The 17,288-nt window shown below is 43.0% G+C and overlaps 1 protein-coding gene across 1 annotated transcript in view; it reads left to right on the top strand.

Moving 5' to 3' along the window:
- The window catches only part of WWOX (WW domain containing oxidoreductase), a 246,126-nt gene extending 229,664 nt beyond the window's left edge, over window positions 1–16,462 (top strand). The window contains exons 7-9 of the mRNA XM_087827213.1: window positions 10,819–11,004; window positions 15,107–15,409; window positions 15,442–16,462. Of these exons, the coding sequence (XP_087683339.1) occupies window positions 10,819–11,004; window positions 15,107–15,409; window positions 15,442–15,577 (625 nt within the window). The 3' untranslated portion in view covers window positions 15,578–16,462. The remainder of the gene's footprint in view (window positions 1–10,818; window positions 11,005–15,106; window positions 15,410–15,441) is intronic.
- Window positions 16,463–17,288: the final 826 nt, after the last annotated feature.

Below are 17,288 nucleotides of genomic sequence, written 5' to 3'. Positions count from 1 at the left end.
TGGCTACTATAAATAATTCTGCTATGAACAATTATTCTGATTGTTTGCCCTCCTAGAAGACATCATAATACTTAAGGGTGAAAGGTGTTGGAAGGTAGGTTGGTGGGGACAGTGAAACTTCTCTTTGGAGATCAGGATTCGTTTCAGTCTCAACACTTAACACCCTTTCTGAGCTCCCCTTGATGGAGTTTCCACTGGGACATGCCCAGTGGTCCTGTAATCACTGGAGAGGCACGTGTCCTGGCGAGACGTTTCATACGTTCAAGTCTATGATCATAGCCAACAAGAGACCAAGATGTTGAGTGACCCCTATTTGGTTTAAGAAGAGAGCATTAGCACAAAGTGACAGACGGAATCCAACTTGGGCTCAATTATTTTGTAAAGATTTTTGTTTATTTGACCTCCCCTGACCCAGGAAATAATTCTAACCAATCAGTGCTGGCTCCCTTTGACCCCGGGGTCTGGCTGCTTTACAGCCGATGACAGCGGGGCCACACTGCTACCACATCTGAATTAATCCTCAACTCCAGAGCTGCGCGCTGTTCTCTGGCAAGGTTGTATTTCTTCATTAGCTATTCCCAGGACCCTGGGAGTCCCAGAGGATGTCAGAGTACATTAATTTTTATCATAACACGGAATCTTTCAGGTCTGAATGGCAGCACAGCTGTCAGGGGCTTTCTGAACTCTGTTACAGCTCCATATATCTCTAGGCAAGGAAATTTACAAAATGTATGAGATGTTTTATTGTTTGAGTGACTTGACCATGCTCTTAAGCACATCCCCCAACTGATATTTTTTTCCTATTGTCCATGTAAGTTCACCTCCACCATCCCACATTAAGACCCCCTCCCTTCATTGTAACTGTGTGAGGTATGTTCGAAATAAACTCTGCATAATAGTAATGAAATCATCTTTGGGTACTTACAGCTATTCTACAAATACATATAAAAAATGAATGTTCCCATGATTCTTTCAGCAGAATATATGCATGCATGGTATGGCAGAAGTTCATAAATAACGCCTTGTAATGCTTGATATTGTTTCATGTCACAAAATACACTTAATTTGAAAGAATGCTGGTGCGTTTCTGGAAAGGCTAGCTATTTCCTCATCGCCTTTATTTTCCCCGCTTACCAACTGAGTACAATGCTTTTGGGAATACATGTTCCTTAGAGAGGGTGCCCAGGCATTATTTTAACAGAAGTGTCAACAAATGCCAGGGATCCCCTATGCTCAAGACCCTGTGTGGACGCTGTGTGGTGTGGACACCAGAACCTTCCCGCAAGGGAACCCCTGGCAGAGACAGAAGGCGACATTTTCCGGTGTAAGGGTAAATCCGTTCTTCGTAGGCACAGCCAAGTAATATTCCTGGATAATTCCAATTTCTTAGTAAGGGATGTGTTTTGTAAGGCCGCACGGACTTTTCGTTTAGTGACTCCCACTGCTGGGCAGCCTAACTGCGCGAGCTCTGTGAGCCACGGGGCTCAGCTCCCCAGAGCTCACATATCACCATTCACACTTAACATGTTCACAGGCCAGTATTCTATTTGTTGTAACACATGCTAATTTAAAACTCCAAATCAGAGGAGCTACCCCACTTAGTAGATGTTTGTGCAAAGGATGGGGTTGAGAGGAGCTGGTTCCCAGTGCATTCTCAACAATTAAATACAGGGCATCCTTCAGTATGACAGAAATCAGGCCAGTGGCTCGTAAATGACTGTATCGTGGACCATGGTGACATAGAGACTGTGTGGGTCTTTAAAAAGGACTGACTGTATACATGTAATGCTTTAAAAAAACACGTGACAATGAACTTAATAGGTGTGCACAGAGATGTAGAGAACTTCACAAGTGATGTTTAATTTTCGGGGATTCAGTAATTCAACAACTTCTATTGTAGGTCAAGCAAGGTGCTAGGTGTGGGGGCACAGGGGTGGCTGTTCTTCAGAGGTTTCTAGTCCACTGTTGTGACTTACTGTATTTTCTGTGTGGGAAACTGGGGGTCATGGCAAAAACAAATTCCCTCTGCTCTCAGTCATGCCAGCCCGTGCCCTCCCCATCCGCCAGCCTCTTCCCTTCTTTCATTTATATGAATGATGTTCACATTCTCTGAGTTCCCTTGTGGAGTTTACTAAACTCCAATTTGGCCTCCCCAGACTTCTTTCACATCACAAGTGAATTTTCTTAGGACGGGACCATGATTCATTTGTCAGATGAACACAATGGGAATTTGCCAAGGGAGACTTGGGTTAATTTGCATTTTCTCAATCTGTGGGAGCTATGTTCAAGTGAGGTGACTAGGTCATGAGCATAGTGGAAGTTATTCTTACTCTCCCCACCCTTCCATCTTTATTGTACTTATCATTGATTGTCCACTTTATTAAATATTCTCAGAACCCAGGGCCGTAAAGTCCCAGTGCAAAGGGCAGGAAAAAAATGGGAACGCCTGGAATTGTAACACCAAAGAATCAGACCTGCGCTTGAGATATGCCGGTTGGATTAAGTGCCGTTGGTGGCATAATTATCAAATTATTGCATTTTCCCCCCCTAGAAAGCCCCCTTGGAAGAATAGCATGTGGCGTATTCCTGTTACACATTTGCCCCCGTTCAGAATCAATGAGGTTGCGAGTTGGCTGCCGGGACTGCATATGATGAAATGGGAAAGTATAATCGAGATAATGGACGTGAGGCAAAAATTTAAGGAAATAACAAAAACAAGAACGTTTCCATTTTCTGTTAAGTGTATGTACTGATGTTCTGGAATTCACTATAAGAAGTTGTAAATGGTGCATGAAATGAAAAATTCCTGGTGGTCTCCAGGGGACACAGCCAGGGCTCTGCTCTATTCCTGCTGATTGGCTCGGATTATTTTCTCTGTTCCAACTTGAAAACAAAGCGCGGCCAGGCTATCTTGACAGCAGAATGCGCTCTGGGTTAATTATTATTTCAATACTGGGTGGTGGATGTCCCTCACATTCTCAAAATATGTGGCGCCTTTAAAATTTAGGAACACAGCTGGGCGGTCACTGAGCGCCTCAGCTGATGCTGGTTTTATGTGTTCCTGTTTCTCTTGTGTTATTTGCTTTAAAATATCCTTGCCTTTTTATCCAGGACCTTATCTCCCAGAGTTACTGAGTAACAGTATGGGAAACAGTACATAGGTATTTTATAAATGTGGGAGAAAATTATATGCATATTTTATATCTCTGAATTATTGATGGGTATCGTGTTCCAAAGTGTAGCTCAAGCTCTAGGAAACAGGCAGCTTAGGAAAAGGAAACGGTCCCATCTCTGCCACGGCCCGGGCCACTTACCATTTTTCTCTAATTCTCACAACTATCAATCAAGGTGGGTGTTATCATTCCCTTTTATCATTTTTATCGTCGTGAGTTCTAGAGGTGAATTACATTTTTTTTCTAGTACATTACAGCAAATAAGCACTTCTAAAAAAGTTTGCCTGTATACCACCTAAAGTCATCTTGAGTTTTACTGGTAGCATCACCTGCATGTTGGGCACCGTGGTCCTAGTTTTGGTGATTGCTGGAGTGTAGAGAACCTTCCCCGGGCTTGAGGTTGCTGTAGGAGAGAATGGTTATGTTAAGTTTTATCCTGCCATATTTCAGTTCAAAATAAACCTGCCTGAGTTATTTAAGCAGACTGCCTGCACTTTGGAATTCTATAATATTTCCCCCCTTCCTTTTCTGGGAGAAAAAGACAGAGGAACACAAGGGAAAAACTGAGAAATAGTTGCTTTGGGGATTTTGGGTCCTTAGGCCCTTTCTATTGAATTTCAGAATATTTCCAAGTAGTATGAAATCATGCTACTCACTTGAGAAGTGCCCCAGATGGTGGGACACTCTGTTTCAGGGGGGAGTTGAAAAGTATTTTCCTTTATATAACATTCTACTTGGCTCATACTTTTGCTGTGTCTGAAATGGAATTCCCAAGAGCCACAATGGTGTTAACATTCCTCGGGGTGTTTATTTAACCTGTGAAAGTCTGCCTTGTTTTTTGGGGGGGAGCATGTTACAATTCGATTTACAAATCTTCACTGTAACTCAATGCCGTGATGGCTGCTACTGCTCCTCACGCTCTTTAAAGTTCACTTCTCAGTTCTCAGGTTTGAAATTGTGCATCTGGTTCTTAGGTTCCTTGAGTCATAATGGGCTGATCTTATCTCCAAAGCATTAATAACTCTGTCTTATTATCAGCTAGAACCAAAGCTACTTGTTGCCTCCTCCTTATGTCTTTTTTATTTTTTTTAGGGAATAATATATTTGTAAACGTGGCTATGTAATGGCCTATAGACCAAATGTCATTGGGACGATAGCATTGATTCAGATGTATCCATTCAGGATGCACAAAAGGCTTCTTACTACATGCAAGACCTTGGACAAACACAAAGACCTCTCTTCCCTTGGACATTGATTGTTGTCTGCTGGCAGAGACAACATTTGTACATGTAGCACGTGATAGAAAGTGTTAAATAATGTAGGGATGGACACACCCCAGGCAGAATGGAAGGCCAAGCCTTCTGGGAGATGCTGAAGCTCCGAAGTTGGTGTTCAGTAAACACTCCGGCAGGCTGGAGTTGGGCAGTTGCTAGTTACTGCTGAGCATTCAGAGTAGTCGACAGGGTTGAGAGTGGCAATGGACGTTTGTGGAGGATACTAATGGGATCCTGGACCCCCCCCCCCCCCCCACTGGGCTGGTATCTCTAGTAGCTTGTTGCATTGGTAGGAACTAGAAGGTAAGGGAACTTGGGTCTCCGGCCCATGCAGCTGACTACCAGTAGCAAGTCAAAGGATCATCAGTTGTGTCTGTCTTTTTGTCAGTCACACTACCAACCTTGTAAAGGTCTAGGGAAGGTGTTTAGGAGCCTCAGAAGAGGGAGATATTGCTTATTTTCCAGATGAGGCACAAGGATTCTTTGAGGAAGGAAGTGCCTTCTGAGTAGGTCCTGGGAGATGGAGAGGGTCGTGCATGACGTGTCAAATGGGTGGCTGGGACCGAGCGAGGGGTCCTCGCAGATCCATCTAAGTGGAAAACTAAAAGAAGACAAGAATGCATTGTGACAGTGTTTGAGTGGGGATCAGAAAGAAACGTGATACAAGTGTCATGAATTTCTATACTGTCCAGAAAGCTCCATTCCTGTCATCACACTGGGAGAGAGTCAGTTTGGAGATGGGCTGAAGTTCAAGCATATCATCCCCTTCTGACTTCTTAGTCTCATGATAGCACTGCTGCTCATAGCTGCGCAGGGTGTGCCCTGAACAATTCTGGAGGGGCGCCATCCAGAGACACCACTCTCTGTGTGCAGCCCCTTGGCCTGCAGTAGTATGCATTCCTATTGTCTTGTTCTCAAACCTGTGCATTTTTATGGCTAAAAAAAGAGTTCAGTGGTAAATGTTCTGGATTTGAATTTTCACTCCTTCAATTACAGACAAGAAACCTTTTTGAAGCTTACTTTTCTCATCTGTAAAATGGGGATGATGTTGTCTACCTTATGGGTTGCTATGATGATTAAAATAGACTATTGACATACTAAGTCCTATCAACAATGGTTTCTCAGACTGAAATCATATGAATGCCCCAAGCAAGGGAAAATGGCAGACCTTTTTAGGTTCATATTTTCTAGGCCTGTGTGATCAATTAAACAGGCATGTACTGAACATCCCCTATGACCAAAGTCTTATGGTCAGTTTTATTTGATGACAGAACTGCAGGACTGCACCTCTTCTGTTGCAACACTTAGAAGTAGGTCCTGAAAATTATACAAGAAAGGATTTTTATGATCGATCAGAACATTCAGGGAATCTTTCCCAAGACTAGCTTCAGCAGTTGCCTAAGAATTATGCAGATATTAAATGTTTTACAAATTCAGATAAGGGGCCATTCTTTTAGTAGGGGTGGTCCAGGAAATTTCACAAGAGAGGTGGGATTTGAGCTAGCTCTTGAAAGGACAGGGAGACAGTTAGCATGAGTCCTGTGGAGATGGCCAAACATTCTCTGACGTCTACAATGGATGTTCAGTTTACCTGTTCTTTCTGCAAATAGAGTTTTAAAATTCTTTTCTCAATTGTTTCCCTGGAACTCAGAGCAAAGCATATCGTAAACAGTCCATGCACATTTTACCTGAGTTTAGTTTAAGTTCAGCAGTTTTACATCAATCACATGTCAGGGGCAAGGTGCTTTGCAAGTCGCTCCAGAGGTGTGGAGATGAATGAGGCCAGGTTGCTGAAAGTCCTACTGGGTGTGGTTGGTACACAGACACTTGAATGCAGCACCCTGGGGAATGTGATCAGTTCCACTGGAGAAACACAAAGCACTATCGTTTTTCTCTGTTTTTTAAGTTAAGGTGCATTTTACATGTAGAAAAATTCACTGCTTTTATTGTACAGTTCTCTGTGAGTTGTGACAAACACACAGTCATGGACTCACCACAATCAAGATATAGAACAGTTCCATCACCCCCCTCTCTAAATTTCCCCTGTGCCCCCTTGTAGTAATTCCTGCTTCTTACACCCAGCCCCTGGCAACCATTGATTTTTTGCTGTCCCTAGAGTTTTGCCTTTTCCAGAATGTTATATAAATGGAAGTATTCTGTGTGTAGGTTTTTGGATTTGGCTTCTATCACATAGCATGATGCATGTATTAGTTATCTGTTGCTGCTAAATTATCCCCCAAATCTAGTGACTTAAAACAGCAAACATTTATTACCTCACTCTGTTAGTTTTCTCTTGCGGTTGTAATAAATTACCAAAAATGTATTGGCTTAAAACAACACATATCCAGGGTGTAGGAATACATATCCCAATCAGTGTTATATAACAACATAAAAATATTATAATAATATAAATAAATCTGCTAATTTGATACGTCAAAATGATCTTTTTAAATTTTTAGTAGAAGTGGAGTTTAAGAATGTTAAATCTTGTACTGGCTATTTGTAATTTAGTTTTATAAATTTTAAAAATGCCTTTGTCAATATTTCTGTTATACTCTGAGAATGTTTTTAACTTGGCCCCAGTATTCATGAATAGCCAAGTAAGGGAGAAAGCAGAGGTGGCAGGCAGGTACAGGCTATTGCAGTGATAAATCTAAAGACATAAGAAGGAGACACATGGAGTAACAGTCATAGTCTTAGCTTGGGTTCCCTAGAGATCAAGCCTGCAATGGGGACGTTTGCTCAAATGATTTATTGGGCGAGTGCTCTCAAAGGAAGGAGGGAAACAGGTTGTGTTCAACTGGAAGCTGGTTTCAGCCTGATCCTATAGGGATCTCTGGAGAGGGAATTATAATTATACAGAGTTGGTTCTCTTGGAGAGCACCTGGCTGTGGGGCATGACTTTCCAGATATGACGGTGCCCATCAGCCAGGGACAATTTTCTGAAGAAATCAGTGCCCATAGCAGTTGGGAATGGGCACATGGGACTCATAAATCAGAACAAGACAGAACATCATAGCGCCCACTCCATTGGAAATGTAAAGGGCTGGACAGAACAGTATAGAGATCCTGAAAGATCTAGCGATGTTGGCATTGATCAGTCGTAGAGACTCTGGGAGAAGGTGTGATAGCAAATGTTTCTTAAGTGTTTATCTCGCGTGACTGGTTACAGAGAATCTCCCATTGCAGGAATCAGAGCATCTTGAACGGGGGAAGACTTGAGGAGACAGGATGAAGGGTTTAGATTTGGGGTAGGTAGGAATGAGGTTCTGTAACGTAGGAGGGATAGAGGGCTGGGGCTGTGGGCAGGAAAGAGATCGCCAGTGGAGATAAGTATTTCAAAGTGATAGACCATAAAGTGGAAGGGGCAGGCTGGTGCACCTCAAAGGAGCCCCAATATCCAGGAGATATCTTTCTTTCCCTTTCCAGCCACCCCCTCCTCGTCTGTCTTCCTTTCTCTCTCTCTTTCCTCCACTTTCTCTCCTTCTTTCCTGATTTTCTCCCAACAAATGGTCAGAAAATCGGAAAAATCTGATTAGCCTGATAGACAGCAAGAATGAACGAGTGGAGAGGGAGAGATTGAAAAGGCCAGAAAGAGAGGGGATAGTCAATGGATGGGAATCTTGAGGGCTGTATACCAGAAACTAACGTTGTACTGCATGTCATTTATCCCTGAATTAAAGAAACAAAAGGAAGGAATGGGAAGAAAACTTGGAGATCTGCTGTCTAGAAGCCAGTAAGCTATAGCCTTTGGACTAGGACCCTCTTTTATTTACTAGCACCATTTAGTGCTCGTTCCTGTGAGAAGTATCACTTAAGGCTACTCTGGACAGAAAGCTTGGCCACTTGTCACTCCCATTGGTGACAAGCAGCACTTCCCACTGGTCAGCCATTGGAATCCTACCCTCCTTACTCTTTAATTTTTTTTTTTTTTCATAATGATCACATTTATAAAAAAGACCTTTATTTATTTATGTCACTTGTCACTCCCATTGGTGACAAGCAGCACTTCCCACTGGTCAGCCATTGGAATCCTACCCTCCTTACTCTTTAATTTTTTTTTTTTTTTATAATGATCACATTTATAAAAAAGACCTTTATTTATTTATTTATTTAAAATATATCTTTATTGATTTCAGAGAGAGGAAGAGAGAGAAATAGAAACATCAATGAGAGAGAGTCATTGATCGGCTGCCTCCTGCACGACCCCAACTGGGGATCGAGCCAGCAACCTGGGCATGTGCCCTGACCTGGAATCGAACTGCAATCTCCTGGACCCTAGGTTGATGCTCAGCTGCTAAGCCACGTGCAGCCAGTATTAAAAAAAAAAAAAAAAAAAGATTTTAAAAATTGATTTTTAGAGAGAGAGGGAGGGAGAGGGAGAGGGAGAGAGAAACATCGATGTGAGAGAAAAACACTGATTGGTTGCCTCCTGCACCTCCCCCCACTAGGAATCCAGCCCTGGACCGGGCCCTCACCCTTCGATGACAAGGGATGATGCCCCACCAACTGAGCCACACTGGCCAGGGCCCACCCTCCTTGCTCTTGAGTAGTTGTTCTCTGGCCCACTGACATGTTTTGGCTCGAGAGGGTGGGAGTGCTACTTTCTACACATGCTCCCCAGCAGCTCAGAGCAGGGCAGGTAGGAGCTTTCTCCAGGGCTCCGTGGGTAGTTCAGAACCACAGAGAGTGTACGCGCACACTCCCCCCCGCTGTAACCTCCAGATCTACACAAGGGGGACAGCCTGTCCTGTCCTCACTCCCTTCTCACAGACCAGAACCCACCAAAGAAGGGGAATGCTCAGCCCCTGAAAGTGCTGACTAATAGCATTGACTGTTATCCGAGTGATACTACTTTTGTTTCCATTCTGTCTTTATAGTGTGAACTCTTTCCTTTGATATTTTGTAAATATTCATCATCTCAGAGCCTTTTGAATTACAATGGCTTTTGGTCAAAACTGAGCAAAATTTGCCATTTGAATAATAAAAACCTCATTAAAGCAAGGCTAAAAGAATTCCTTTCCTTTTATGCAAGCCAATGAAGTGTCTTTACAATTAATAATAATAAAAAAAGTCTAGCACTTTATAGTTTCATATTCCATAAGCCTGTTTTTAATTAACGGAGGTGACAAGTTTCAGGCACAGGGTGCATATTTTGCCTCTGGTGTTGTGCAGTTAACATTAACGAAGGGCATTGAAATTTGGTGAAACAGGAAGGGGTGGCCCAGGTCCTCACGGGTTCATGCCTCCGGGCTGAGGTCTTTGGGAAGCAAGTTTCTTTGCTTGATACAGTTTGCATTTTCTTGATAAAATGAGCAGGCTGGGATAAAGGTGTAGTAATCAAAAGGTTATGTTGCCCAAATCCCAAGTGCCCAGGCCTGTCTTAAAGACAGGGAAACACTGGAAAAACAACTTAGAAGAGTGTTCTCTTGTGGATTGAAGGGAAGGGCAGAGTGACTTATCCTGGCAGATACCTCGCAGGGTTCCGGAGCTTTGCTTCCCCATTTTTCTGTTGTTGGATTTTAAGCGGCTTCTAGTTCATATATGGTTTTTAAAATTCTGGCTAACTTGTAATTGTCACTCATCCTATGAGTAAACCTTTATGTACATTTTGAGTATTTCCTTAGGGAAGAGTCTTGGAAACTTGTCTAGTAGACCTGGGAAAACAAGGACCTCACCCCCAGGGTGACCTTTTCTCCCCGATCATATCACTGGCCAAGAGATTTAGACTCCCTGCCCTTTCATATGGCTGGTCATGTGGTTCCTATCCTCTCCTGACCTTTCCTCCCCTGGCAGGTCACCAGTCGTGTGGTAGACCCCCCTCGGAGGAGGACCAAGGGGCCAGAGAGTGGCCTCATGTGACTTCATTACAAGCCCTTGCACAAACACTCCCTTAAACATTAACTCCTAGGGATAAAATCTAGGCTCCAGTTGTATTTCAGCTTCAGGCCCAGAAAAACAACAAAACCAGACAAATGATGCCATGGATGACATCTCCTTTGACTCATGGCCCCCTGCCCTGGGGCTGAGAATTGGATGGAATTAAGAAGCACAGATTCAGTTAGGTGTAGGTCCTAGGCTCCAACCAAGGTGACCAACACATTCTGGTTTGCCCAGTATGACTCTGGTTTTAGCACTTAAAGTCCTGCATCCCGGGAACCCCTTTCCTCAGCAACCCCAGACAGTTGCCAACTCAAAGTCCAAGCCCTTCCCCATCAGAGTGGTTTAAGATGCGACATTCTGGGGCACTCCATTTTCAAGTTACTGGAATCTTGAAGATAGCAAAGAATTGTTTATTCCCGAGGGAGCATGAATTATCCCTGACTTTAGCATGTTTATGCCTGCACAACACTGGCTGTTTTATTTTTCAGGTCTCTGCATGTGCTCGTGTGCAACGCGGCGGCTTTTGCTCTACCCTGGAGCCTCACAAAAGATGGCCTGGAGACCACCTTCCAGGTGAATCACCTGGGGCACTTCTACCTGGTCCAGCTCCTGCAGGATGTCTTGTGCCGCTCAGCCCCAGCCCGGGTCGTTGTGGTCTCCTCGGAGTCCCATAGGTGGGTTAGAATTCCATGTTTTGTTCACTTGTGGCCCTCCTCGCACTGGCTAATACTCTCCCAAGGCTCTCTTTCTGAAAATAATTTTCATCAGTCCTACTCTGAAAAGTGTGGGTGCACTCGACCTGGCTTACTTAATTTTTTGAGGTGTTTTTGTGTGTGTGTGTGTGTGTGTGTGTGTGTGTGTGATTGTGGGAGATTATTTGGGGGTTTCGTCTATAGCTATGTAGATTGTTTTTACAACTCTACTTCAGGCCCCTCATTGATTTTGCTTTGAGAAGGAATAATAATTGATTAAATCTGAATGCCTGACCTTTATTGATTTGTCATTCAACAACTTCAACATCTCACCAAGAAGAATGTGCAGTTATTCTAGCAGGAGAAACAATGCAATTAAAGACTGCGAGATGAAATCCAATTGTTTTATAATGAGAAATTAGGGAATTCAATGCAGACATTAGCTGTGTAATTGTAGGAAGGGAAGTACTGTAGTTAGAACATATTAGAAATCTGGCCATGCCTCTTTTGGTTAAAATTTCAATTAAAACATCAGATGGCACTTCTTTTCTATCACCATTAGGAGAATATTCAATTGAGTAAAAAGACATTTGAAAATTTCATCGTATTTTCAGCATATTTGTTTCTAGAGTTGGATAAACAACTGTTTGTCTGAAGAGAAGTACTGGGGAAAGACAAAGGACTCGCTGGGTGAGGCTGGATTTAGTGCATGTTGGGGAGATTTTCCTGGTGTGGTTGGGAGCTTTCACTCCTAGCAAAGTAGCTGGAAAAAATAATGCTCAAGTGCCTATTTTCTTCCCTTCTTCTCCGCCTTAAGTCCTGAAATGTTTTAGTGACCCAGAATGAAGCTTATTTTTTAAATCACGCTTCCATAAAATGTAACCCCTGGGACTTGGAAGAGAGAGACCAGCCAAGGGTTAGTCTGAAGCCTTTATCACTCCCAAACACAGGGGCTTAGGGTGTAAGTGACATGCTGCGGAGAGATTTACTTCTCCCATTTTAAATTTATGATGGCTGAAATGAAAGGAAAATGCCAGTAATAATCCTCCCCTGTGTTCAAAGACACGGAGCATCTAGTAATTAAGCGGTAACAAAATCTGGACATCACTATCTTTGCAAATCACATCAGGTTTGCGAAAGAAAGTGGAGCGGCCCTGTTAAGGAGTGAGGGAGGCTACCGTGGGGGCAGGCGCAGGAGAGCGCGCTCCGGAAATAAATCTGCCAGCCCCAGCCGTGTGCCAGATGTGGAGGGCACCATGGGATATGTTTAAATGAGCTGGTATTTAATGGGAGATTACGTTGAATTGTCAGCTGCTCTCTCCCCTTTGTAAATCTGTATCTCAAACGGGTATTTCCTGGAACGTCTTTGTTCTCTCCTTAACTGCAGCGTAATTCGTTCCTACCTTGGAGATCTGAATCTTAATTTCATTTAAAAGGTGAATTGGAAGGAAGGGCCTTGATCCGTCTGATTTTGTAGGCAAGGCCGTCCTGAAGTGTGCTATGCAAGGCTCGCTCCTGTCGCGTCGTCGGCATTGGTTTTCTGCCTTCTGATGATCCTTTGTATATGTTAAAGGGTATTCTTGCAAAATGATCGTCCCCCCAATCTGGTTTGTTTTTTACACTTTAACTGCCCCCCACGGCACGGGAGAGCCAGTGGCAGTACTGGGTGCACAGTCCCGGGAAGGCCCTTGCTTACAGCTCAAGGACGCAGAGCCCGAAACTGCGCTGTAAAATGGGAGTGTTGATATCTAATTACCTCCATAAACCTTGGCGAAATCTCTTCCTTGGAGTCAAGACCCCCTGGTAGGGGAAAAATAAAGTCCTATGTTTGCAGAAAATATTATACCAGACTGCCCCAAGGCAAAATATTTATGAGCCCCCCTGCGTCTCCGCTGTATGTTTGTTACTTATCTGGAGTCTGAGCGAGTGACTTGAGTTTCTGCATACCTAAAATACATCATATGAAAATGAGAACTTGACTTCCTTGCTGTGAAAAAATTTCAGATAACAGTGGAAATAGAAAGAAAGAGCACGGCACTGGCTGAACAACTCTAAATGGGCACAGCTGTGCGGAGTGTGTGGTCATACACACCACACATACACACACACAGCTTCCAATGCAAATTCAGGCTTATTCTTTCAGCATACTAGCTTTTGTCTATATAAAATCCACCCTAATTACTTTAGTTTGGAAATTTAAAAATCCTCAGTTAAAGAAAAAAACGGGATCAGCGTATATAGAAATACAAGCGTACAAGCCAGAGGTCCCCTCAAACAGCCAGTGTTAATGTCCAGAGAGCAAATGTTAACACGCCAGTGTATTGGTAGGAGGATCGTTCTATTAAGACGTGATTACTTGGCTTTGTCAGTTTTTCAGCTTGAAAATAGAGTAGGCAGCCTTTGAAGAGTTGTTTTACTGCCTCTTGAGCTGAGAGGTGAGTAGGGTGGTTTTTCAGGAAGCCTGCCCTGGCTCAGAGGAATCAAAAGCCTTGCCCACACTTCCCACTTGCTGCAGCACTGTCAATACGAGCTAATCGAGCCTTAAAAATGGGTTTGCTGCCCAGGAGATGAGCGACGGGGCAGGAAACCAGGGGTCCACTCTGTGTGCAGAGTGGGCCTGATATTTGGCAGCTGTGCTTCCTTGAAACCTTGCTTCAACTTGGTTCCATGTAATTTCTTATTATGCTCCATGTATGTGTGTGTGTGTGTTTGCCTTGTTTCTAGATTGGGGGCTGTGCATGAATCACTTCTCTCGTTTTAGGAATTTAATCTACCCATCGTGTCCCCTGGTCATGAGACTTCTGCATTTTTCTTAAAAAAACAAAGCAGCGAGCTCATTCTAAACATACGAAAGTGCCACAGTCAAAGTGCCACATTCTCCATTCTCTCTAATGAAGAACACAGACGATCTGAACCTAATGGTCAATTTTGCCTTTAGAGCAAGGCTCGAATAAAGTTTTTTGTTATAAGGGAGACTTGCTTGGCCCTTAGTTTGTTCTCTAACTTTGTATTTAGTTTATACTATGTGCCCCTTGGACTCTTTTTTTGGGTCATAGCTCAACCGCACTGCTCATATTAAGGAATAAGCAGATCATTCCATAATTTTCATTTTACCTTTTGCTTTTGTTTCCCAGAGAAGCTATCTAGGTTACTCATGTACTTCCTTGTCACTCAGTGCAGATGCCCAGAGGTAATTTAATGAAGCAGACCAGGTTCTTAGCAAAGATGAGACCGTCATCCAGAAAATTTTGTTTTTATCCATTTTTCAAAGGGCAGTCACTACTTTGTCTCTATGTTGCTTTTTTGAAAGAAAGAAAGAAAGAAAGAAAGAAAGAAAGAAAGAAAGAAAGAAAGAAAGAAAGAAAGAAAGAAAGAAAGGAAAGAAGCAAACAGCTGGTGTTTAACGACTCCATCAGACCCAATTATAAAACATCAACTACTTACTTTGATTTGTGTGTATCCATGCCATGGGTATACTTAAAAACATTAGACTCTGCCAGAACTCATTTTGGCTTTGTTTATATTTGTCTTTTAAACGTATAAGACTATTGATGGCACCTCACCAAGGTTGTAACCCCTTTATAATCATTAATTTTTAATCTGGAAAAGAGTCTTGGAGGCAGCGAGACTCATCTATATATTTACTTGGATGCTTAAATGAAACTATACAGGACTCAAGCGTTGGCTAAAATAACCGAGGAAAGCCCCGTCAAAGGTTAGCAATGTGATGTCTTTTGGCTTCCAAAAGCAGCTGCCCTTTTTAAAAGATGCTTTTGCATGTAATTTAATTATCCCTGAACTTCCTGTTGGAGGTTTTGAGAAATATATGTTAGAGACGGGGGGTGTTCAGCATGTTGAGACTGCTCCATTTAGGAGTTTGGGCCTTTAATTAGTCTATCTTTGAATCCAGTTGGTTTATATGGTTAAATCACCATTCTCTGTTTTTAAGGTTGACTTTGTTTCAGTATTTGCACAATCGGGTTTTCAGTGGTCTTGTAGTTTTGCAGACTTCCAATAAAAATTAAGAAGCTGTATCGGATGTCAGAGATTGGCTGCTTCATGTCATATTTTCTGTTTTTTTTAGATTTACAGATATTAATGATTCCTTGGGAAAACTAGACTTCAGCCGCCTCTCTCCATCTAAAAACGACTACTGGGCCATGCTGGCTTACAACCGGTCCAAACTCTGCAACATTCTCTTCTCCAACGAACTCCATCGCCGCCTGTCCCCTCGAGGGGTCACGTCGAATGCAGTGCATCCAGGAAACATGATGTACTCCTCCATTCATCGCAACTGGTGGGTGTACACGCTGCTGTTTACCTTGGCCAGGCCTTTCACCAAGTCCATGGTAAGTGAGCGGCTTCTGTGGCCACAGACACACTCACTGTGCCTTTAGGAAGGGTCCTAGAGAAACCCAGGCGCGTTGTCTTCAGCCTCTTTCCTCTTGTCGTGACGAGTCTGGTCTTGCTAATCACGTCATTGAGCCTATTAAAGCCATTGGAAAGGGCCCTTGAACACATTTCAGTCGACTTCAGATTACACCTGTTTCTCTGAAGGTGTCTCAGAGGATTGGATAGAGATGTAGTTTTTCAATATTGTGTTGGTATGGCTCAGAGTCTTGATGGTGATGATTGGTTTTCTTCCGATGTGACTTTTTGTTTATTATTATTCAGAAAGTGCAGTACTTGGAAACTGTGTCTTGCGTTAGTAGGTGGAACACGTGGACTTGTGGCCGTTGAGCCACCAGCTGGTGTGATTCCTTTGTTTGCACTGAGGATCTGTATCTGATGCCTACATTCTTTTCTTAGTGGGTGTGAGCCTCGCCTGGGGCACGCGTTTTATTCTTCACTTCCCCAATGCTGAATTATTTTGGGTGAATCACACTACTGCAGTTAGATTTAGAAGTGTTCGCAGAGGTAACGATGACATTTTTATGTTTTTGATGGTCATATAACAACCATAACTAGAAACTTCCTCTATGAAATCATTTCAGTAAGAAGTAACTTAAAAGAAGAATGCACATTTTAGACAATAAATGTGGTGCAGTATTTTTCTAAACCACAAATTTTAATCTGGCTATTTAGTATGGTAGCCACTGGCCATGTATGGCTATTGAGCCCCTAAAAAATAGCTAATATGGATAAGGAATTACATTTTTATTTTTATTTGATTTGATTTACTTTTAATGTAAATAGTGGCATGTGCCTAGCGGCTGCCCTGTTGGAAAGTGCAGTTAAATAATGCGCTTAGCACAGCGCCTGTTGTATCGTAGGTATGCAGCGCTTCTTGCCATGATGGTTGTTATTTTTGTCCTGAATATTACTTTGGTTCTGAACAGTGTTTTCCAAAATGCAATTGCTGCTAATGGATATAGGGGTCATGGAACTAAAGAACCCTGTAAATTGGGAGTCTGCTGGTGGTGGGTGGGGGACCAAAGGCCCAGGGAGAGGGTACGCAGGTGAAGAGAGTTTGGTTCCAACCTGTACACTTGGTGCCTGCAGAAACCATTGTTGGAGTATACTTTTCGTGTTCTTGTTCCAAGTGATTGGAAAACAGCATCTTTAAAATGTCACACATGCCCGGCCAGGCGAGACTCAGTGGTTGAGTGTTGACCTAGGATCCAGACGATCAGGGTTCGATTCCCAGTCAGGGCACATGCCCGGGTTGAGGGCTCGATTCCCAGTCGGGGGCGTGCGGGAGGCAGCGGATCAATGATTCTATCTCATCATTGATACTTCGATTTCCCTCTCTCCCTCTCCTTTCCTCTCTCTGAAATCAATAAAGATATATTTATTAAAAAAAAAAAAAAAAGTCACACATGTACTTTTTAGATAAGCTTGTGACTTAGGAAGACTATGAAATACGTAGCTAAATTTAGATACTTAGGAAAATTCTAATAGTATCTTTACACATTTAGGTATTTGGTGGTATTTCCTAGCCATTAGGGTTCCATATGAATAGGTTTATAAAGAGGTGGAGCGGGAACGACTGACTTACTTGTCAAACTCACAGCAAGCACTTTTCTTTCATAAGCATTTAGGACTCTGTTTTCCGAGGAGCACCCAGCATGCATGTAGACCTGGGACCACTGTGTTCCACTGGTGGGGCCAGACGGGGCTCACTGGAAAAGCCACCGTGTGTTTCAGCCTTCTGGCTGTCGCTTATTGTTGCTTTTACAGCGAGAAGACTTTTGTTTCAGGGGTGAAGGGTGCACTTTCGCCGTTGTAATGCAAACACGTTTTTGGAAGTAGGCCAAGCAGTTGCG

The sequence above is a fragment of the Miniopterus natalensis genome, chromosome 18 (genome assembly GCF_054644295.1).
Source record: "Miniopterus natalensis isolate mMinNat1 chromosome 18, mMinNat1.hap1, whole genome shotgun sequence".
Classification (NCBI taxonomy): Eukaryota; Metazoa; Chordata; class Mammalia; order Chiroptera; family Miniopteridae; genus Miniopterus; species Miniopterus natalensis.
This window is presented reverse-complemented; position numbering and strand designations above follow the sequence as displayed.